At 38.1% G+C, this 24,283-nt stretch overlaps 1 protein-coding gene across 2 annotated transcripts in view; it reads right to left on the bottom strand.

The window, feature by feature from the left end:
• Positions 1 to 16,371: 16,371 nt before the first annotated feature.
• Positions 16,372 to 24,283, bottom strand: part of LOC150087896 (Golgi-associated plant pathogenesis-related protein 1-like) — an 84,561-nt gene continuing 76,649 nt past the window's right edge. For both annotated transcript variants that reach the window (XM_090370499.1, XM_090370500.1), the window contains exons 4-6: positions 21,777 to 21,906; positions 17,269 to 17,352; positions 16,372 to 16,793 (exon numbers count right to left, since the gene is read on the bottom strand). In XM_090370499.1, coding sequence (XP_090226625.1) covers positions 16,612 to 16,793; positions 17,269 to 17,352; positions 21,777 to 21,906 — 396 coding nt within the window. In that variant the 3' untranslated portion in view covers positions 16,372 to 16,611. The remainder of the gene's footprint in view (positions 16,794 to 17,268; positions 17,353 to 21,776; positions 21,907 to 24,283) is intronic.

The raw sequence follows: 24,283 nt of genomic DNA on the forward strand, positions 1-24,283 counted from the left end.
TAGGTGTTCTTACAAAGTGGATGAGGTGATTTCGAGGGTAGTGAGTTATATTTATATGCATGTCCTTAATATTCAGAGGGAGGGTGCTTCTTTCAGCAGGTAAGATACTGGAGGTTTTGACTTGCAGATGGAGTTGGAATATATTTTCCGCATATTCCATAAGTTTGATAAAGGATTCTTAGGTGGCAATTAGCATAATTTCCTCTTCAATAAGGAGTGTCTGTAAGAGTTCTTGCCTAAATCGCGAGTAAAAATTCAGCCACAGAGTGAAAAAAAAGCTCGTAAAAGTTTCTTTGGCGGAATTCAAACCGGGGTATTTTCCAGTTGGTACACGCTAATTATAACCACTGCACTACCGCACAGAGACATGTGGTAGATATATTATTTAGAATCAAGAGATCTGCACCTGGATGCGTTGAAGTGTGACCACACAGTTTGTTGCTCCGTGTTTAGTGCAAAAAATATATAGTTTAAAACAGTTTATTGCGATGAATCGTATACCAGGACATTCCTGTTAGTATGAGGAACCCATTGGCAGATTGAGTACGCTATTCCATGTGACAGGTAAACTTTTATTTTCATTTTTCTGTGTGTTGTAATTCAACTAATCAGTAATGTTTCATCCGAACATAAAGCTATCCACTCGGAAACCTTTCAAGGTTAAGGTTAGCATTTAAGAGGGTCGTTTAAATCCCTTATTTACTTAAAGAATCAACTCCCTAGTGATCTGCTGCTAACGACCTACAAGCTGGTATATATCTGCTAGTTGTTGTTGTAACGAATTGCTTTAAAGCCCTCGCTCCAAATCAGAAAAACAAGCTATTCCACTTTGCTAATTTGTAAGAGTTGTCTATTGTCTAAATATGACAAGTCCGATGCAGAAGAAAAGCGCTAACGCCGAAAAGACCACATGCAGTCAGTGTCGGAAGCTTGCTTCGCTAACTGTTCAATGTGTCAGCTGCTCGATTATCCTAGGGGCTTGCTGTGTCAATAAACTATCAAAGTTGCCACTCACAAAGAGGAAACTCTTCCTATGCCAAGCATGCAAAATGCATGCACATAAGAAAATTCCACAAAACAAAGTGATGAAAACCAAAAGAAAGACAAGTGAGCCTGATAATTCTAGTAAACTGACGGATCCAACTCTCTATCAAATGCAAAAGAAAGCAATTATACTGACAGTCCTGCTGCTCTGCACAGCTTTGAAATCTCAAAAGCACATAATACATCTTCCTCTTCATAAGTAATTCACGACGAAAAGCAATATCCAGATAAAATTCGCTGCAAATGATAGCTGCAATCTTAACACCGGAATTTTTTAATAATGGAAGGAGAAGGCGGCATTGCAGTGATAGCCATACGTATGCCAACCAGCGTGGTATGCAAAACTTCGCTGAAGGTGATACTAACCAAGAAAAGTGTATAGGCCACTTGAAATGCCCTCTCCACAAGCTTTGGGAGGATGCTGAACATGACGAGGAACTTCCCTCTATTCTGAGCAATAACATACCCAATCTCAAGATAATCGCTCTTTTGAGACGTAAAGTGGAGTGTTGCTTAAACAGTGACAACTGTGTGATCCCTAAAACTACCTCGCTCTGTATAACAGGTTGTTGGGGCTCCCTTGAGAAGATGTATGAATTGGTCTGTGGACCCGCCTGTAAGGATCAAGCAATTATCATATGCAGCTGTGGCAAAAGTGCCCAAAGTAACTACCCCTGAACATAAATACATGCTCATCATTAAAGCTGGAGAGAGCTGCGACATTGCTGACAGTGATGGAGTGAAAAACAAAATCCTTCAGACTATCAAAGGAAAGCTAGGTAATGTCAAAATAAAACGTATCCGCAAGATCAGGGACAAAGGAATCATTCTTGAAACAGCCACTAAATCTGACTTAGAAAAGATAAAATCCTGCTGGACCGAATTGGATACTAGTTTTTTTTCGAGACCCCCCCCCAAGCTTCGGGGGCACAGCTTGATAGTATTTGATGTAGATAGCTCCATTCAGAAGGATGACTTAATTAAAGAAATCTACAACAGGAATCTTTATGAGACCATGGAGAAGGAGGATGCTTATAGTGAAATTAAGATCAAATACTCCACTAAAACCAGGGTACGTGATCGCCGAAATTGGATCATAAAAGTATCTCCCAGAATCGGAAAACACTTAATTATTCAAGAAAGAGTTTTTCTAGGCTGGTCCTCACATACGATAAGGGATTTTGTACCAGTCCTGAAATGTTATAACTGTTAGGATACGGACATATATCAGCCAAATTTCTGAATTAAAAACCGATATGCGGCCACTGTGCAGAAGCCGGCCACCTTTACAAAGAATGCCCCAATAAAACTTCGCCACCGAAATGCGCCAATTGTAAAGCCATCAACAAACCTAGTGACTACTCTGTGAGAAATGGATCATGCCTTGTTTACAAGAGAGCAGCTGAAATAATATGCAATAACACCAATTATGGAAAGTAGGCAGGAGCGGTTTAAGGTCGGTTGACACCCCGGGCGCAGAAGAAAATATTGGGCCCCTTAAAAATTAAAAAAAAAGAGAGAGAGACAGAGAAAATAAAAATACACGTTAACCATTTTTTTAAATAAATAAAAAATATTATGTAATATTAATGTTTTATTTCCAATAAAATTTGAATATAATATATGTATAATATAATTAATAATAGCATAATAATGATCACAAAGTTTTGAACTAATAAGGTATAAGGTATAAGGTATGTTCGTGTCAGACGGCACCTGGGATTTCTCCCATCTCCGCGTGTGTTTCGCTGTATCGAGGACAGTACACTGTCAAGCCAGAGACTTGAAAGTGTGTGTGGGTCGTGTCTGTGCAGTGTGATATGTTGTGCCCATTGTTTATCCGGCTTATTGGCCGCCAGGCCCCTAGTGGGGCCTGACGTTGCCCATACCCTGCCACGTGGAGGCTAGCCGGGTGTATCCAGTATCACAACAATTTGCTCTGGCAGGTCCTGCCACCTAGTTTCCTGGGATTTCAGTGGCTAGGGCCTATTTAAAAAAAAAAAATAAAATAAATAAATAAAATAAAATAAAATAAAAGTTTATGCATTTGACATTAATGCTTAATGGGATTGCTGTTAGGAAATCGCTGGTTAGGGTTGAACACTAAAGAGATGTGTTAAAGGCCAAAAAGGTCGGGCAAAATTTTGATGTTATTAAATTTAGACATGTAATGCTAGATAAAAGCTGATAGTGTTAGATATCTTAGAGATTTGCACAAAACCGGTAGAATTTAGACGTTGGTTATAATTTGGCGGCATTGTTAACTCGGTCGATTTAGTGAGAGAGAGGGGGGGGAGATTGAAGACTGGGGAGGAAACAGATAGAAGAATAGGGACGGATAGAGTAGGCATCCCCAAAGAGGTCAGTGGAGATGAGCCCCACCAGGCGAAATATGGGGGGTAGGCAGGGAGGAGAGGAGACAGAGATCCGTCTCCTCCATTCCCCGCCTGGGGATGGGGTTTTAAAGGGAACCAGGTTAGAGTACCCAGTTCGGATCGCCAATGGCGTGTTGGCAGCAAAGCCGCAGAATGTCTTCGTCGGTGTCTTGTCCAAGGAGTGTCGAATCCGGTATGAAGGTCCAGCTGCCCATCCCGCTCTGCGGGTGGGATATGTTAGCTGGCAGTGGGGAACCTACCAGGTGAAGGGGGGGAGATGCACACATTTACTTCATTCGTAATGTGCATTCTCACTCTACTTGCATTCTTTATTTTTTTATTTATTTATTTATTTATTATTATTATTTTTTTTTTTTTTATACTTTTTTTCTTATTTTATAATTTTTTTTTTATTTTTTTTATTTTATTTTATTTTTTTTTTTTATACTTTTTTCTTATGTTATAATTTTTTTTTTTTTTTTTTTTTTTTTTTTTTATTTCACTCAACTCATTCATCTTTTTCTCACACACCAGGAGGGGATGCAATGATGGGTAGCGTAAATTTAAATACTAATTAAAACCAGGGTTAGTGTGTACTTAACTTAGCATTTGTGGTTTGTGTTCTTTTCTCTCACGCTTGCACTTTTATTCATTCTTCTAGCTCTCATCTCATTTATTCGACTCTTTCTTTCTGCACTGCACTCTCTGGGCACCGCAACTTACTGTTATTCTTCAGTTGTGGTGCAGGCCTAGCTGCAAGGTGTTTTTTTTTTTTTTTTTTTTTGCAGGCCTGGGGAGAATGCAGTGATAGTGTTTATGTGGTTTGTAAATGTTTGTTGGTACAGTATATATAAAGTAATGTAAGTTATTTTTAACTTTGTATTCTTTCGGCCAATTACATTTGCTCTTCTGCTCACTCCCATTCACTTTCTCTCCATGCATTCCCATCCCCCTACATTGGTTTGGGGCCCCAGGTTCCTACACATGGCATGGTAGTCATGGGGAGTTTTGTTATGTCAGGGTGCAGAATACTGCTATCCTAACAGTTTTTAAGTCATCATCTGGGCGTGGTGGGAAACTTGGCAATTTTACTATTGATTATTGTTTAATTGCTGGGGGGCTGAAATTGCTCTGCGCATTTCGAAAACTTTCTGTGTGAAAGATGTAAAAGCTTTATAATTTTGCTCTTCTATGATGAAGAGATGTTCTTCTCCCCTGGGAAGGGGACCAATCTGTGCTATTAACTCTGTTCTGGGGATGTCATATATTATACATTCATAGAGAATGTGTGCCCAGTCTTCACTTTCGCCACAGGTGCAGTTTGGGTCATCGGTCAGGCCTAAGGAGGTTAGTTTCGCCTTTAGGGAGCCGTGCCCTGTCAATATAAATGTTGTAAAGAGTCCAGGGGCATACCACTTAGGTGGCTTTGGGCTAACCATTGACACCAGTGGCAGAAACCGTTTGGTGACCAGACCTCTGGTTTCCTGCTCCCACTTTGTTTGCCATAGCTCGTGGAGCTTTGTGGCTATTCTTTTTCTTTCATCATTGAAGGTATTGGTTGTATCAAGGGCAATCCCCAGAAATTCTGTGGGTATGCCCTTTTTAAATCTATAATATAAGCCTCTTTTGGCTACTTCCAGGTAAAGTGGGAGAGTTCCGGCCAGCAACTGTAGTGCAGGTGTGCTTACTGTGCGACATGCTCTGGTAATAGTGAGTAGTATTGTCCTTTGTATCGATTCTAATTTATTCCTATTTCTTACTATGGCCGAGCGGATGAACCACGCACCGGCTCCATAGGTGATAACAGGTAGGAACATTGCACGGTATATGATTGCCAGGGTCTTTCTTTTGAGTCCCCAGTCTGCTCGACTGATCCTGGCAATCATACCTGCATAATTTCGCACTTTCTTCGCCAAGTAGATCAAATGGGGGTAAAAAGTTAATTTTGAATCAAAGACCACTCCAAGATATTTTAGTTCTGTTACCATTTTTATAGTGATTGTGTTAATTTTGATTTTTGGACGTCTTCTCATGTCCAAATTACCTTTTAGAAGTATTTGTTTGGTTTTTTCAGGCGATATTTTGAGCATGTGCATTTGTGCCCACTCCTGCAGCTGCAAGAGAGCGGCATTTGATCTTTGCTCTACAACCACTCGTGAGTTGCCTTTTACAAGGAAAATCATGTCATCTGCAAAGGCCAGGCTTTCCACGGGGCCCAGATCCAAGGCCAGAAATTCATCCAGAACAATGTTCCAAAAGAAAGGGCCAAGGATTGATCCCTGCGGGCAGCCTTTATTCACAGGGCGTGTCAATTCCTGGAACCTTGTGCATACTGAGACACTTCTGTCTGTAAGGTAGCTGTTTATTACCTTATAGAGGTTTTGTGGGGCATTTGCCTGGCGAAGTCTCCTAAGGACACTAGGCCACCACAGTGAGTCAAATGCCCCAGCAAAGTCAATGGAGATTGCCAGCATATATTTCTCCTCTGTGTTTTTAACTGTTGTCAGTAGGTGGTGCATGGCATCCTCCGTAGAATTGCCCTGCTTAAAACCATACTGATTGTTGGAATGCAAGCCTGCTTCTGTGTAATATTGAGCTAATCTGCTGTATATTAACCTTTCGTATATTTTCCCTAGTACAGGGAGTAGGGCTATTGGTCTATATGATTTGGGATCAGTAGGGAGTTTTTCAGGGTTTTTCAGGATTAACCTTAACACAGCTTGTTTCCATATTTTTGGGAATATACCTTCTGTCATACAGTTATTATATAGTGCTATTAATTTATCTGGTGCTATTTCTGCTAATTTTTTGATAATCTCAACCTCTAAGAGGTCAAAACCTGGGCATTTATTGTTTTTGGTTTTAGATAGTGCTATTTCTAAGTCTTGTATAGTGAACAGAGGTTCAATATTGGCATTGTCATATTCAGTGTTTTCTTTTATAATGTCAAGCTGGGTGGGGGAATGATTTCCAGTTTCAGTCTGAATGATACTGTCTAGGATGTTATTTACAGAATCCACCCAACACAGGGTTGGGGTTCCATCTGGTTTGACAGTAGTTTCAAAGACATCTCCTCTTGGCAGCTTGTTGGTCACTATTCTGTAGACAACTCCCCAAGGGTTATTGTTTCCAGTAGTTCCCACCAAGTGCTTCCAGCATTCCTTTTTCTTATCTCTTATGAGGGCTGTATACTGATTCCTGTGAGTTTTATAAGAATCTCTCAGTGCATCCACCTCATTTTGTGACCAAGATGTTCTGGCTCTTTGAAAATGTCTCCGTGCCTGGTGTACCCTACTTCTGAGTATAGTCAGTTCGGGGCACCACCAGGGAACTGTCTGCTTCCTCGGTTTTTTCCGTGGGATAGACAGGGTTGCTGTTTTTGTTAAAATGTTTGTCATAGTCAGTGCTTGCTCGTCCGGGCTACAGTTGCCTGATCTAGACCACTCATTTTCCTGTTTTTGCAGCTCAGCTGCTGTATGTTCTGCAAAAATCTGCCAGTTTGCCTTTTTAAGGTTATACCTTTTGATATCCAACAGAGAGTGTTGGGTTGTTTGTAATTGCCTGTTTAGTTTGAAGGAAATGGCTCTGTGATCTGATGTGGTCCAGGCTGGCTGGACACACCAGTCTGTGATTTTATAAGCTATTGAATTGGTGGCAAGAGTGATATCAATGTCACTCTCCCACATGGTACTGCTAAAAGTTGGGAGGTTATTTGGTTGGTTTAGCACTTGAAAGGGTGAGGTGGCTATATAGTCTGAAAGTATCTGGCCGTTGTGTGTGCCTGCTCTGTCTTCTGTACGGCTATGCCATAAGGCTGACCGGCAGTTGACATCAGCACACACTATGATATTTGCAGTAGGTAGCAAGTTTGTGACTACTTGTAGGTATTCAATAGTTGGATTTATATCTTCACCTGGTCTGGAATATAGTGAAATAATGTAAAACTGTCCTACAGCACTGGTAATATGGGCACACACTCCCACTGGGGAGCAGAGGTGACCCACCGTTGTGACTGTAAGGTCAGTATTTTTAACTACTATTGCTGTGGAAGGGACACCTGAGGTGTATTCTATTATTTTATAGTCTCTTGGGTATCCCTGAACTCTACCCATATGTGCGTAGGGCTCCTGGAGTACCAAGATATCTATATTGTTTTCTTCCAATTTGAGTTTGATCTGATCTACAACGGCTCTTGCTCTTTGAGCATTCAATTGGACAAGATTTAGAGCCCTAGTCACATTTATGTTTTCAATCTGGCCCATAGTTGGTCCTAGATTGTATAAGTTTTGCCATTTTTTTATAACTGGGGCATTTATCATCCCTGATACTATGTGTATAGTCAATCAGCCGTGCTGCCTTGCAGGTAGCACATTTTGGCTGCTGAGACTTATTTTTGCAATTTTTGTAATCGTGGCCAGTGACTGCACAGTGACCACAGACAGGTTCTTTCTGAGTGCAGTCTCTGGCAATGTGACCATATTTATGGCAGTTAAAGCAACTTTGGATAGGGAAATGTTCTCTAAATCTATGACTGGTCCAGCCAGCATAGATTCTCTGTTGTCCCTGCAATACCTTCCAAATTTTTGGTGTAATTTCTGCAATTATGTTGAGTTGTCCATTCCTTTTGTTTTTTGTTGCTCTTTTCAGCAGGAATTCAGCAGCAAATTCATCTATTGTCATTTCATTGTTAAAGTTTTTGAAGTAGATATCCATCATGAATTCTTTTTCTATTACTGACACAGGTACGTCAAAGATTATAATATTAGGGTTTTTCCCTTTTGGTTTTTCAGGGAGCAAGCCCAGTTTTTCAATTTCAGGATGGTTTTCTATTTTTCTTAGATCTTCTTTGCTTGCTACCTCGATCAGGACTCCATTATTCCTGATTTTCCGCATGTTGTTTATCTTTATTTCTCTCAGATGAGGCCTCAGCTTTGTTACCACTGTGTCCTTAACTGCCTCACTGGTTTTATGGGTAGAGTCACTTTTTGCTTTCAGAATAACAATGTTGCTTTCCTTGTTTATATTAGGTTGCTTAGTAGCTATTTGTTTTGCTTTAGTTATGTCCTGTTTGCTATTAGCCTTTGCACATTGGGCATAGATTAGTGTGTTCATTGTTTTATAGTTGTTCTTCTCCTCAGTTGTAACCTCTAATTTTGATTTTAACACTTGGTTCTCTGTGTTTAATTCAATCAGGCGCTGCTCAAGCAGTGACCAACAGTTCACTATCTGCAGCCTAATTGCAGAAGTAATCCTGTTGGTTTGCTTGTGCATATATTCTTCTAGATACACTCTGGTTTCCTTTGCCTGTTTGATACTATTAGTTGAACATATTAGTTCAACTATTAGTTTTGAACTAATAGTTGAACTAATATGTTCAAATAATTTGTTGGGGTTTTGAGTGGGCCCTTCAGAAATCGGGCCCAGGGCGCGCGACCGGTGCGCCCGCCGTTAAATCCGCCTCTGAAAGTAGGGCAGAGTACTTACCATCATCCAGACTTCGCACAGGCCAAATAAACGCACAAAAATCAACTTCAGTGGCATCTCAATTCCATCTCCTGGTGGGGGATTTAAATCTTGATCTTCTCTGTACAGAAAAATTCAAACTACACAACAGCACTGTCTCGCAGCCATCATTGTTTGCAATCCGGATCTAGTCATCACTAGAATTGATTCCCTATGCTGCCCACATCTGGCTGGAGAAAATGTTGAGGGCAACTTTGGTCGCATCACATTTCTCTCGGCGTATTTCCGATTGGGCACCGAGATACAGCCACACGTTGCTCGTCTTGAACAAGCCCTTGATCTCCTTGGAAATGCAGATGTTATCGTAGCTGCTGACTCAAATGCTTGATCAACCCAATGGCATAATGCCACCACTGATACCAGAAGAGACCTACTAGAGGAATTCAACTAATTTCTTGCAGGGCTTATTCCATAAAGCATCACGTGCCTCGATTAAAAAATGTACCCGACATCCAAAATCAGCTCCCTGGTGGTCAGAAGAATTAACAGATCTCCGCTCCTCCCTCCAGCGTGCAAGGAAAGAGTTACAAAGAAAACGAGGAGCACACCCACCGCAAACAGTAGCACAGTACAATGAAAGATACAATGCAATCCGGAGAGAATACACGAATAAAATTTACCATGCCAAACAAAGTTCTTGGCGTGCCTTGGTGGAGACGGAAGGCAATAAAAACTCTTGTGGTTTGGTTCACAAGCTCATAAGAAACAAAGTAGGGTCCACAGATATCATAAATTCTATCTGTTCTGAGGGCTCCTCGGAGACACTTTCCTGAGAAGAGACAATGAACAAGATTCTAGACGGAATAATCTACCAAGACAATCCTGATCATGACATTGAAGTACACAGAAACGTCATCACTGAGAATCAGGGCTACTTGCCCTCGGCCACAGAAGAACCGTTCACGGAGGAGGAGGAGGTTGCGTTAGCCATAAATAAAATCAAAAATGGAAAAGCTCCCGGACTGGACCTCATCGAAGGGAAGTCCATTAAGCACCTTTGATCTGTTGGCCCCGATGTTCTAGTACAACTATTCAACACGTGTCTTAATGAAGGCTCCTTTCCTACACATTGGAAACACGTCAATCTCAGGTTTTTACCTAAGGATCCAAATCGTCAAACTGGTGCAGCCAAAGCATACCGTCCAATTGCTCTATTGCCAATATTAGGAAAAGTATTTGAGAGTTACTTCTCATTCGTCTTTAGTCTGTCTATGAAACCAAAGGACTCGCCTCTACATTCTAGTTTGGCTTCAAGCAGGGGTGCTCAACTATTGACGCACTACTAAAAACCACTCAGCTAGCAGATAATTCTGATGCCCGTTACGTACTGGCGATTTTTATAGATTTTAAGGGAGCTTTTGACACCGTCGGCGGCCAGGGATCTTGCGGCGAACCAGGATATCTGGCTGCTCCCTCAATATCTTCAAATGTCTTACAGATTACCTCTATAACAGAAAAATTATCATGAAAACAAAATTTCATAGTATCATCCGCGCACTCCCCAGAGGTTGCCCACAGGGCTCTGTTCTGGGGTCAGCTGTTTGGAATATGATTCTGGATGAATGGCTACTGCATGACTTTCCCCACACCACACAGCTCTCATATGCAGATGACCTGGTTATCGTTGTTGAGGGCCCTACTCGTGCAGCTTAAGAGACCAGAGCTAACACAGTCTTGAATGCCCTGTTGGTTTGGGCTGAAGAGCTGGAAATCTAAGACAAAAGCAGAACCCTGCTTCTCAAAGGCCGTCTTGACATCAACAGACCACCAACCATTTGTTATAAAGGACATGCACTCAAGAATCAACGCTCATTCAAATATTTAGGTGTTACCCTAGATGATCACAGAACTTTCATGCCGCATCTAAAGTCCATGAAAGAGAAGGCCAAAAATTATATCAATATGCTTGCTCGCTTCACCCGCAAAGACTGGGGTCTTAAGGGACCTGCACTCCACCTTCTTTATTCAGCTGTTTTTGTACCATTCATAACATACGGCACTGCCGTATGGCTCCATCGTTTGTCCATCGTCAGCACTAGAAACGTTATTCTGCAGATACAACGGTTGATGTTATTAAAATCACTCGGGCTTTTAGAACGACTTCAACAGCAGCACTACAAGCATTAACAGGTTTGTATCCCCCTTGACCTCCAAGCGGCCTTCACAGCGCTTTCACATGCCATCAGAAAGAACAAAGAAACTGAATTCCTTGGGGGATAAAAACTATTATCGATGCAGATCCGAAACAAGAACTCCGGCGTACTTGGCAGGAACTTGTTTCCCTCTGGCAAATCCGTTGAGATGATTCCACCAAAGGCAGTACTACCAAGCTATTTCTACCAGTGTCTCCTACCTCAGCAAACAAAGACTTGGCTGGTTCTTCCCTAATTTACACACTACCTTTCTTCTGACAGGACATGGGTAATTCAAAAAGTGACTTCAGGACTTTGGGCTTGTGAATGATGCCCATTGTGTTTATGGAGAACTGGGGGACTGGTACCACGTAATGCTCTCGTGCAACATCTACCTGGACCTACGCAATCAACTGTTACTGGCTATAAATTTAACCACACTCAGTCCGGAAAGCAACCTGTTAAAATCAAAAGAAGCGTTTTAGCTTTTAGCAGTTATGCCTCAGCAGTATTCAAAAGGCATTGGTATCATCTCCCTACATCTGATCCCACAACATAGACACATCCAGACCAGACGTTCCTGAAAACGCTATGATCTCTCCTCGTACCTGCTCTTCCCTCATCATCGGCCACTATTAGAACTGAATGAACACCTAACTGGACATCTTCCTCGTTGGAATGACAGCACTGAACTGATATAAATCAAACCAATCTGGCGAGAATGACCCCGCCAGATTTGAATTTATGTTCTTCCTGTGAAGAAATTTGAGAGGATAGAAATATTTAGTTTGATTATGGTTGCCAGGAATCCAATCCAGGTTGGCGCCAAAATGAGTTTAAATAGTTAAAGTCTTCTCACGGTTCAGCCACCTCAGAATGCAATAATCCATAGACAGAAATCTCCTGAGATTAATAGCTGTGGTAGAGAACCAGACAGAGGAAGTGTAGAGAGAAAATGGGGACACATGTCTGTGTACACGCTGCATTTCTAGTTAGTCATTTTCACTCATTACACCGAATAGACATTATTGTAATAACTCAAATATGCATTACACTAATGGAGATTTTTAATCTCTTCTACTGAAGAGCATTTGAGCGATCTTTTCCGGTTAAATAAGAAAATTTTGCCGAGATAAGAAGGAGGGTTTTAGATTTGTCTGAAGGCATGTTTAAAAATCAATTAGAAAACATTTAGATTGGGACGAAGGGAATGAACATCTTAAGATCGACTAAGACAGAAAGGGGTTGGTGGCAAAGACGAATAGGGAAGAAAGTAATTCCCCATTAGCTACTCTAAAGCTTGTCATTGGAATAGCGTTCAGAAATTATTCACAACATTAAGATGTAACGTTTTTTAATAAATAAAAATAGAACTAAGTTACTTAAAAATGTATTCAAAATTGCTAGATTGAGTTTAGATCTAAATGATAAATATAGATGCCCATTCAGTACCTCACCTTTTTTTTTCCAATTAAAGAATCAGAGACACAGATATCATTGTGTAATTTATTCACAATATAATACATATAATATTCAATCTTTAAATAAAAATAAGTGCATCAGTTATAACTCCAGAAATCTGCTTCTGTCCTCCAGTAGTTCCAGTTGAAATTATTCGCAATATTAAGATATTAATTATTCTTTATTCATTATTTTTTTTTTCAAAAACAGGCTTTTTACATCAGTGACAAATAATCATGATTATAACAGAGTCTAACAGGGAAGCCATTTTTTTTTCAAATATTACAAATAATTTTTTTAATAAACATTGAATTTTCGTTTGACTACATACCATATGACAGACCCAACTCTAAATAACAAGTAAAAATATTCTCATTCATCTTTATTTCAGTCGTACGTAAAGGTTTTTCATCCATAAAGTAGCGATAAGTTTTATCAATAACTATTTGAATTAGTTAATGTGAATATCCTTTCATTTTTATTAATGATTATAAATAAATAATGCAAAGACGTGTGAACTGACAATTTAATTATTATCTTTGCTTATGCAAATGAATAACACAAAAATGGGCACCTTCTTCGACATTTTAACTATATTAGCATCCAACTGACATTGTTGTTCGCATACTTGAGTTAAACTGGAGGAACGAAGTTCCAATAATTCGCAGGATTCTTCAGCAAATGGACAAAAATAATCAAAACTTTTACTTTCCAAAGTAATAATCTCAAATCCTGTTGTCAGATAAATACCTGAATAATGTAAATAATACTCGTATTCTAGACAGCATTTATATTTGTTTTAGATATTTATGTCCACTTGATAAATTAAAAAATAATAATAAATAAACCCATCCAGTCTTTCACTGTGCGCTTCTTAGGTGAGTGTTTATGAACTAGTAAAACAACTCTGTACATATTGAAGTTTAAGTTTTAACATTTGAACTTCAACAGTTGTACATATTAACAGTTCAAAAACATTGAGCTTCAAGGGTTAATACATATTAGTGCTTTAAAACTTGAACTTCAAGTACATATTAGTATAAACAAAGTGCGCAGTTATCTGGAAGATTTCCATTCTTCTAATGGTAAAATTCTATTAAATGAAAATGTTATTTTTATGAAAATACAATATCGATTTGTTTATATTAATATGCTAATGGTGCCACTTTGGGTAGATATTAGGGTTGTCTACAGAGTTCAACGTTAAACTGGAGAGTGCATCCCCTTAGGCCTCGAGATGATTTTTCTTCATTCTGGTCGAATGGAGTTCTTTCAATTGCAGACAGTCGGATGTGAGCAAAATTGCGGAAGACGGAAACTGCTACAACAGTTCTTTACCAGGTTAATACAAAGCTATTTCAACACCATATGAAACTGGTTTTAATTGCTCATAGTAAAAAAAAAAAAGTAAGCCAGGCAAAAGCGTTGGATTCATTCTTTTATTACTGCAGGCTTTTCATCCACACATAGAGAATAATCTATTTTAGAAATATTACAATGGCATGAATAGTTTAAAATATCATAACCATCGAATTCCTGAGTTGGCCAAATGCTGTTTGAGAAGATGAGTCCCAAATGGGTTACGTATTCTTGTGTTTTTGAGTTGGGCTTCATCATAATAATATGCTGTCATTTCTACATAGACGTACTACAAACATTTTGATATACAAAATTTTAAGTATTTTTTCAGAATTTTCTACCGCAATAAATCTCGACATTGAAAATATCTTAAAATTGATTGGATAATATCACAAACCTTTATAAACTTTGCTATTTCGCGATAAAAAAGCTTCAACACCTGTGTTTGTGAACATCTGTTATGTAGAACAAGCATCAGCTTAAGTATTGTACTGCAAAACACTGCAATATGAGTCCTGTTGCATAATGGGACTTACTGCTCAAAGAGGGCCAAAAATTGATCTTTTCAAGTGTTGCTGAGTCCTTTTATATGCTTGCAAGGAAGGAAGATAATAGTTGAAGCTGCTCTTTTGAAGACAAGCAAATAAGCAAAGCTGTTTTCCGTTGGCAGGAATATGATTGCATCCAAACAACAATTCATGAGTATGAGAACTCGATATTCCGAGTCAAGCATTGAACGTAAAAATTGAACTGACATTGACCTTAATTTCCCTTTTCTGAACTACACATTCCGAGAAATCGGTGGATCCAAAAATTGGCCTTATATCAGTTTTCACCCCATCGAGTTTATTGAGTAAAGCTGTTCTAGATGACATTTTTTAGTATCCCCCTTCCAGTTGGCAACGGCCACTTGATCTAGAACAAATTATCGAGCCCTGTCCATAACTATCTGGTTATGCCTTGTTCACAATCATGCTTATTAGCAGGTATTTATTATAAAATATATATATTTGTCAAGTATCCAATAGAGTGCTTCCGTTTTAATAAGAAATTCTTTTAATCTCTGGAGTTACGTGTTCTTTGATATGGAAAAAAAGGTATACTTTCAGTGTCCCGGTAATAACTGTAAAAGAATATTTTAAAATGATCCTTGCAGACTTTATTTGAACCGTCTAGTGTTATTAAATGTTTCTTTTTGTAACGAGGAAAATGGAATTAAATTTCTAGTAGTGTTTAATGTGAATTGTTTCTTCTGCCCTGATAACGTTCGTTATGAAGTCAATCTACATCCCGAAGACTGGCTGTACGCTAAGAAAGTTAAACTTTAATGAGATCGTAAGGAGTTGTTGAAATAAGTCTTGCATTTTTACCGAAAGAGTTCTTGAATTTTTATAGAATTTTTACTTATAAATTTCGACGAGAAACAAATTGAAATGTTCTTTCATTTGTATATACGAAGATCGTTCCAAAATTAATGTCCCACATTTTTTAAACAACGCTATATATATCCTATAGCGTTGTTACTTGTACACTATATACATGCACCTGTCCTGTCTTTTATTATGCTAATACCATCGTCTTCCTAGATGATGGCTTGCTGTAGCAGCCATAATCTCTCCCCATTCCTGATGAAAGTCCTTTAGAAACATCGTACTGTTATTATATTTTTGATGTGTATGAAGAAGACTACTGGCGAAGAAGACTACAGAAGGTGTAGAGGCGAGCTCCCCGACACAAAGCAAGTGATCACTAGACAATCCATAAAAGATGAACACGCCGATCTGTACTACCCTAGCATGGCTTTTTCCATAAATGTCCGTCTGATGTCCAAAGAATATGGCTGCCTCCATGAGTGGCAGCCATTTTTCATTCATGGAGGTAGCCATGTTTGATTACTACTACTACTACAAAGCCACCTGTGAAAAAATGATGCCACAAGCTTGAGAGACTGGAAGGATGTACTAAAAATGTTTATTACACTACAGAATAAATATAGCTTTGTAAAATAATTGTAGAAAAGTACAGTATTTTAGAACGATCCTCGTATTTGGTACAGAACTCAATGACGTGCTATGTAAATCAACCCTGTGTTATAAATCCGATATTTACCACAAATGTCACTCTGAAACGTTCATAGGTTACTTTCATACTGACTTGCGAGAGCAAAAACATTTGATTCTTATTGAGCCATGCAATATTTGATGGACATCACAGCTAGGATACTTTGTACAGAGGAGGAATTCGCGTTATCCGAGCACACTAGGAGATAAGCCTAATAACATTTATCGTAAAAAACTGCTATAACTCTTAAAGGTCATACGCAAAGTTTCGAAACTTTGAGTAGTACAGAATGCAAATATATACACACACATATATATATATATGGTATACATATATGTAGTTAGGATTACAGTGCAGAATTCCACCCTTGGAGATAACTTTTGCTAAGAAATAAAATATTTATTTGCTTCTGCATGCTCTTTACCTTAATGTCTTTTACAAAAGCACGAAAAAACATGATATTCTCTATGAGATAAAAGGTTATTCCACGCTGTATGCGTCTCATCTCTTGAGGTACTTTAGGAATCGGGAAAATAGTTTTCTTCTTCCTGCTAACGACATACTCGGATGATGTCTCTGCCGCATTAGTCTTGTTTCTCTCAGCCAGAACTTCGATTACGCAACATGCGATGCGACAAGCCAGCAAAACTCAATTTTCAACCGTTTTCATCTGCATCTTCAAGTTCCGTAAGTGGTGGAAAGACATTATCCTGAAATTCTCCGATTACATTACCAGACGGTTTGTAATTTGCCACCACGATAATTTTACCGCACCTTGTCCGAGCCTTCCCAATGCCAAATTCAGTACTGCTTCTCCACACCATCTGAGTGAAGTGGCCTAGGGATAAATATCAGGCAATTACTAACAACCCCGATGATAACACGATTTCATTTAAGCAAATAAATTTCTCTAATGACAAAATGCAAAATAATGTATTTTTGTACTTAAATTATATTATTTGGTACTTAAATTTCGATATTTGCTTAATAAAAAAATATATTTTATCATATAATACTTTAATAATTGCTATTTAACTAGCTTGGTCCATAAATAGATTTTGAACAATTCAAATTTGGTATAGCGCTATCGTTCTGCATTGAAATATAAATACAGAATGTTTTATTTATTGAAATTTTCTCGATTCCAAGATTAGCAAACAAAACAATGTCTGATTTGTCTTCACGCTTTTCCATACATGTTATAGACCTTTTATATGACCTGCTGAAATCAGAGCTATTGTTCTATAGAATTTATCACTGATTCGCAAAGAGCATGGGCGCACAACCCGCAAAATTGGGCACTAAGAAATTACCTGATCTCACATGCAATAAGGACGGTTCCTGGTAGAAATTATACAACTTGATTTCGTCATACCAGTATTTCGTTACTTGCTCACCTGTGAAAATAAAAAAATGGCATCAGTTTCTTGAGAGATTAAATTAAATCGATAATCGAAATCAAAACTATAATAGCCACACTTCTAAACAATAAAAATTGCAATTTGTTTCTGAATTCATTTGGAATTCTCAAAAGACCACCGATAATGAAAGTAGTTGAGTACGCTGAACGAACATATAACATTCGATCGATAAACTGTGGACCCTTGTATGCAGTGGTTATTGGGCCATAAACAAAACAAAAGATAAGTAACTTATAGTTGCGCAATAGATTATACAGTGGTAAGTCCTTCCCTACTCTTAATAATTAATAATTCGAAAACTATAGGTCACATCGAAGAACAGTGTTTTGCATTGTAATCAGCATACGCGGGATTTTTAAACAATAAAAAAGTTGGTTTAAAATTTGACCAACAGGGGAGAAGTGATTTATTAATTCCAGTTAACAGATTACCTCTTTTGATCGTTGTAAAAAGGAACTGTGGGATAATCTTTTTCAGCAATAATTTCAAACATCCCGGAAGAGCGAATTATTAGTCACGATTTTCCACGTCCCTGGCCTACAAGTCCGCCCTAACTCCACCAGACTTTTGTTTGTGAGGATATTTGAAACCTCATGAGACAGATTTTCCTTTAACGCTTTCTTATTTGGAGGATGCAATCTATCGAGAGGCAGTAAACTCAGAAAATCTGAAGACAGCTCTGAAGAACACAATGTCCCTTCTTGATTGCTTATTAGAGAATAATGGTAGACACGCAGAGATCTGATCGCCAATAAAGAATGGCAAAAAAAGTTACCTTTGTGCTATTTTTCTAAATTAATCCCTTTGCGTATCCCCCTAGATTAGAAATGAAAAGCACATACTTTGTTAATTGATATATAAACTGCAACGTGAGCGCTAAAAGATCAAAACACTTCAAGATGGGAAGAACACTCTTCTCTCAGGAATGTCATTTATCAGCTGGTCAGCCACGTGTTCCTGTATCCATATTTTTATTTACGAGCTGTTCAGGGTTGTTACAGATTACTGTTCCGGGAATTGTTGAGCTGTTTCTCTTTAACACACGATTGGTCAGAATATTCAGCGACCTTTATGATCTTGAAACACTGACAAAAACCAGATCTTACGACTACATATTCTAATAATGGGGTCTTTGAAAGGTTTCGCTTAAGTGTTTCAAGGATGTCTTCTTTGCTTCAGATGCGAAAGTTCTCATTAACTCTCCAGTCCTAGCGTGAAATTTTTGCACTCTTTAAAAGTCTAATAAACATCACAATTTCGCTGGTATTCACTGGTTAATTAGATAGATGTGCCATAGTATCAAGTGGCTTTAACACCCTAGGAACACATTCTCATCATGACACGATCTCTATGGTAAACAACACGATTTTTTAGGTCTTTTTGTTACAAAGACAAGCCGAAGTCCAAAGCTGACACTCTCTGGATTTACGACTTAGAAGTTGTCTTTTTTGACCCATTCTACATCTCACTGTAGTAGCATAGTTTTTATTCGTCCTTTTCACAAAAGTAGAAGTAGTCAAATCTGATTTTAAAAAATATATGGGAATGTCTGTATTTGTACTTAAAGATTTGGCCATCAAGGAACTACGTTGTGTGACGCATGTAGATGCTGGAACGCAAGAACCGCAAGGTAATTAAGAATACTTTCATACGTGAAGGTAATTCTTAATTACCTTCACACCACATAAGTAGAATTCCAAAGAAAGACGACGCAAAATTCAGAAGACATATACTCAATATGCTCCACGTATTTTAAAATCTGGAAAAGAAAACACATTTCCCATGTGTGCAGATGTGATTTTTCAATTTAAAATGATGAAAAACATGATGTAAACATATATTTGCAAACAAAAGAACCCTTCGTTGCATACATGAAACTTTATTGTAGAGCCCTGGATGCCCTCTGCAGCATACAGTATCGCTGAGTACCATGAGTGATGATGCATCTGCGACTAATCGAGTGATCCACAACGCATCCATCACTGATCTTCATGTAGAAGGAACTGGAGGTGATTTACATGTGGAAGAAATTGCAAGTTGTGGGCATAATCTATTCCTAAATCTGTATACCGTTTGATGGTAGAGATTGTGGATCCTCTTATCATTGGGTGTGTACAAAATGATGAGTTCTCCTTTAGCGAAAATGTCAACTGGTGAGACGTGGACACATCGAATAGTGCCCAAATCGGGAACATATAAAAATGCTGAAATCCTATTGTTCCGATTTTAATGAAATTTGGAACAGCTCAACCAACCTTTATAAAAGACCCAAATATAAAATGGAAAGGCATCCACTGAGAGTTGAAAAGCGTTCTTGCAAAAATCATTTGCATAAAATTAAAAGCTCAATGATGTACTGAATGTACAATATTAGGGTTACATGACATTATCCTTTAATTACCTATTCTTTTTTGTGTTAATATATTCTTTTCTAAGTTTAGAAAACAAGTTTCTGGGAGGAAATCTATACGAATATTGGAATCTTTTGTGGTGTTTATTGTTGAGTTACTGTCAACCTTCTATTGTAATGTAATCTACTGAAATAAAATGCAAATACCAAGTAATGTAATCTATGAGTTCATTAAGCGTTTTCTTTTATCTAGAGGCTTTTAATGACGTTAATTAAAACTTCCATTAGACAATGTCAAAGAGAATTCAGAAATTCGATAGATAAGGAATTTATTTCTCAAAAGACTTTTTGGGCTAATAGGGAGAGTAAACCTTTGTGACAGAGAAACGCGAACCTTGTACTGCAAGAAGAATTAGATCCGAAGTTAAGGCTGAAAACAAGATCAAAGATCAGATGGCGTGCTTTGCTTTAGAATTTGTAAATAATTAAGTTAAGAGCATTCGCTTGGAAATAATGCTCTGTTTATTCTAATTATACCGTACTTCGGATTTTTTTAGAAATACAAAATTAGGCAAATTCCAAATCAGTAAATTAGTCAACTTCATGTGTAGCCTATGACTATTTTCACATAGTGCGAAGAACGCATGCGACTCTTGCTCGGTCTCGGTGGGAGTCGCATGTTCCATATTCCCCCCCCCAAAAAAAAACTATTGTTTTTCATCATGAAAATCGATCATGGAATACACGAAATTTACAGAAAGGATACACTGCCTTACCATTAATATCCTGGCACCTGCCTTTAGACAAAAAGAGAGCTTTTATTGTGTCGTTTAATATTTTGTGCTGAAACCTTTTGCTTTTATGACGGCCTTCAATCTTCGCGGCCTACACTCAATCAGCTTTTTTATAAATGTCACGTGATATGTTCCTCCACTCGGCTTTTAAAGCAGCCACCAGTTCGGCCTTGTTCTTTGGGTGATCTCGACGTGCACATACCGGACGATCCAATGCATCCCAAAGATGCTTGATAGGGTTCAGATCACCCCTGTTGGCTGGCCAATCCAACTTTTCCACACCCATGTCCTCAAACCACCCTCAAACCACAACCCAAGCAGTATGGCACGGCGCGCTGTCTTGCTGATACAGGTATGGGCCTTCCCCGAAGTATTGCCATAATGTTGGAAGTGCTAAATTGTCCAGGATGTCCTGGTACTGTACAGCATTCACGATTTTGTTGATAACGACTAATGGGGCCAAGCCAAACCATGAAAGGAGTCCCATACCATGACACTGCCTCCACCAAACTTCATCGTTGGGAGGATACAATCAGGAAGGAACGGAACTGTTTCCCTGGCATTCGCCACACCCAAAAACTGCCATCAGACTGGTAGAGTGGGAATCTCGATTCGTCTGTCCATAGGACTATTTTTCACTGCTGTGCAGTCCACGATTCGCGCTCCTTACACCATGTTAATCGATGTCTAGCATTTTTTGAGGTTTTCAATCCTGTTGAGGTAATTCTGTTGAACGTGTCATCTTGCATGCTCACTTTTTGCATTTAATGATCTAAAATTGGAACAGAAACTAGGAAGATATAAAAAAGATTTCTTCTAACCTTATTTGTCTCTGATAACTTTAAATCATTGTCTTTAATATATGTGGTACTGAAATATAAAATTCTCCATCGTTTGCCTTATTTCGGTACTACATTATATTAAACTTAAGGGTCATAAAGCTTTTGGCCCTCGTGGGTAGCACAGTTGGTAGAATTGCCATTCTCCCCGCACTGGATGATCAAGACCTGAGTTCAGAAGATGATATGAGGAATTTGTATGGGCCTTTATCACAGGTGATTGAGTTAATTGGTCTCAAGTGAGGTCAGAATGATGTTTTTTTTTTCCGGAAACTCGGGTTTTTCGTCCAGCAAACAGCAAATCGTCACAAAACACATGCAATTTCCAGACAATATACAGGGAACAATATGGCCTTAGTTGATGATGCTTCTAAAACCCCACTTCAACAAAACAACAACATAAAGCTTTTCACTCACCTGTGAGATCATAATCTGGAATGTTAGACCATTTGCAGAAAAGGTTTTCTCCTATGTCCCGGATATTTCGATGATAGATACAATTTGTATGAGCTAGATGGTTAGCCCAAAATTGGGCCATGCTGCATAGCTAAAAAATAAGTGGAATTTGAAAAAATCGTTACTTCACAAGGTATGCAAAAACAAGTCATAAAAACAAGTCATAACAAGTCATAACAAGTCACAAGTCATATTTTTTGAACTTCCTGTATTTATTTATGTATTTAATTTTACAGTAGTTAATGTGTTGTGACAACACGTGTAAAACTTGGGAACTAAAAGTTTGTTGTTGGTCTTTGATGGTGTGAAAAGGAAAGCAACGAATTCCATTGAGAAGCGTGCATTCTTGTGAACAGTTTTAACCAACTGATAGTGAAACTGGGGGCAGGGCGATTTTCGAGTAAGTTTTAATACCTAAGCAAATCAGAAATTAACAGATTAGAAAGATTGGTGTTGTGTATGATCAAAAAAGGTAATTGTTTAAAGAAAGCAAAAAATACATAGCTTTCTAGTAAGATGAGGCAATATCACATACATCAAATGCGATTCTTGATTTCTTTAGTTACATCTTCAGGTTAGGGTCATCATCCCCGAATGGATATCCTGGACGCTTCGAAGTTGGATGATCCCGACCACTAATGCAATTGATTTCAGTCCGTGTAATTGTTTTCTTGTGGGGATTTCTTAAGGATAAGGGCATACAGGAATAATCCGCACTCAGCTCAATAGATGGAAGCAAAAATCGCGAGGGCGTGGAAGAAACTGAAGGAACTTTAACTGCTTTGAAAATTTCCATTTGACGCCTAAAAATTATTGTATGTACAGGTACTCCATATTGGGCAAATTTCGCTTGATTGCAACCTCACATAAATGACTAGATTTATGATATCAGATATAATGTGATTCACGGCTGATTCACCTAAGAGGATAAAGCTCTTTGGAATTAAGAATTTACAAGGGATTGCGATTGCGGGTGGGAGATCTTAGCTTGAAGAAGAGCTTAACGAATCTACAAAATGGGACTATCTTGAAAAGTGCTCTCAAAACGTTAAGTGAGTTGTTGTTTAGTTGGTTTGCTTAAGATAGGAACCAAGATATTTAAGCCCCTGAGGTACAAATGTTTGTAATACAAGTTGGAATACAAGTTGGAAATAGAAATATAAAAGTAGATTAAACGAAATATATTAATTGATTATTAAATCTATCAGTTAATTGATTAAAATAAAGAAATTGAAGCTTCGATGATCTGATATTTTTTCTAAACATAATTCTAAAAAAAATTTTAAAAAAAAATCCAAAAGAACTACATGATTTTGATATTAATGCGTTATAAAATAACCAAAATTTCAAATACAAAAAAATAGTTATTTCGTTTCTATTGATAATGTGAATTTTTTAAAAATTATTTTGCAAATTCTTTTCTTCTGTGACTCCTTAATTATTAATAATTATTAATTCTTTATTGTTCTTGAAAAATATCAACTTTTGCAGTGGAAAAGATACTGGTCCCATAAACAGAAATTCTAGTTGGCATCCAAGTCATCAGTGGAAGAACACTAGAAAAATTATCATTCTGAAATATGTAGAAACGATATTTTACCGGGAATTCTTTAAACTGATTTTACATATATACTGTACTTTTTTTCCACCTTAGATTTGACGCTTCAAGATTTTTCAATAAGACTGATTACCTTCAAAATAAGTCTGAAGTTTGGTATCCGGGTTATTCAGATCATTACATCGCACAACCGGTAGCAATCCCCTGTTAGTGTTGATTCCATCTGGTGTGCAGTGTCTACAGTGATATCAGCCCAGTACTCCATGAGTGTACTCTTCAGATTTCCGATATTCACTGCCATCAAATATCCGTTGGAGCATCTTTCCAAATGGTCCCATAGGATCCCGATTGGATTCAAATCCAAAAATCATGGGGATTCAAGAAAGATACAAACAACGTTCTTTGGTTCCATGTCAGGAGTTCATTTCTATGTATTACTGAAGTATAAAGTCAGTGTGAAATTTGACGTTTCCCCGCAATGTAGATTAGAGTACAATATACACGACAGAAACTTTTATGGGACTTTTTCATGGCGTGTCCTAAGTTTGGGCCTAGGGGAGCACTGCATGGTTTTTCTCCCAAAGAACACACATACTCCCTCTGTGTCCCTCCTTTGGATTGGTTGTACAGTATTTTAATGTTCACTATAAAATTGTTTTGTGCTATTATCGTAACTGATGGATTTTTGTTTTTATAAATTTGCCTTCATTATCATCTTCCTCCAATACGCTTTTATTCTTCTTTATTGGACCACAGTGAATTTTTGATTTAAATTATGTGCAGGCGAAACTTGCCTTTGGATGACAAACTTTATTTACTCCCAAGTTCTTAAAGTATAACATATTTTCTTATGCAAAATGTGTTTGATTCTCATAAAATATGTTTAAAATCTTAATAATTTCTTTTTAAA

Source organism: Mastigoproctus giganteus, chromosome 3 (genome assembly GCF_048544385.1).
Source record: "Mastigoproctus giganteus isolate SK-2022 chromosome 3, ASM4854438v1, whole genome shotgun sequence".
Lineage (NCBI taxonomy): Eukaryota > Metazoa > Arthropoda > Arachnida > Uropygi > Thelyphonidae > Mastigoproctus > Mastigoproctus giganteus.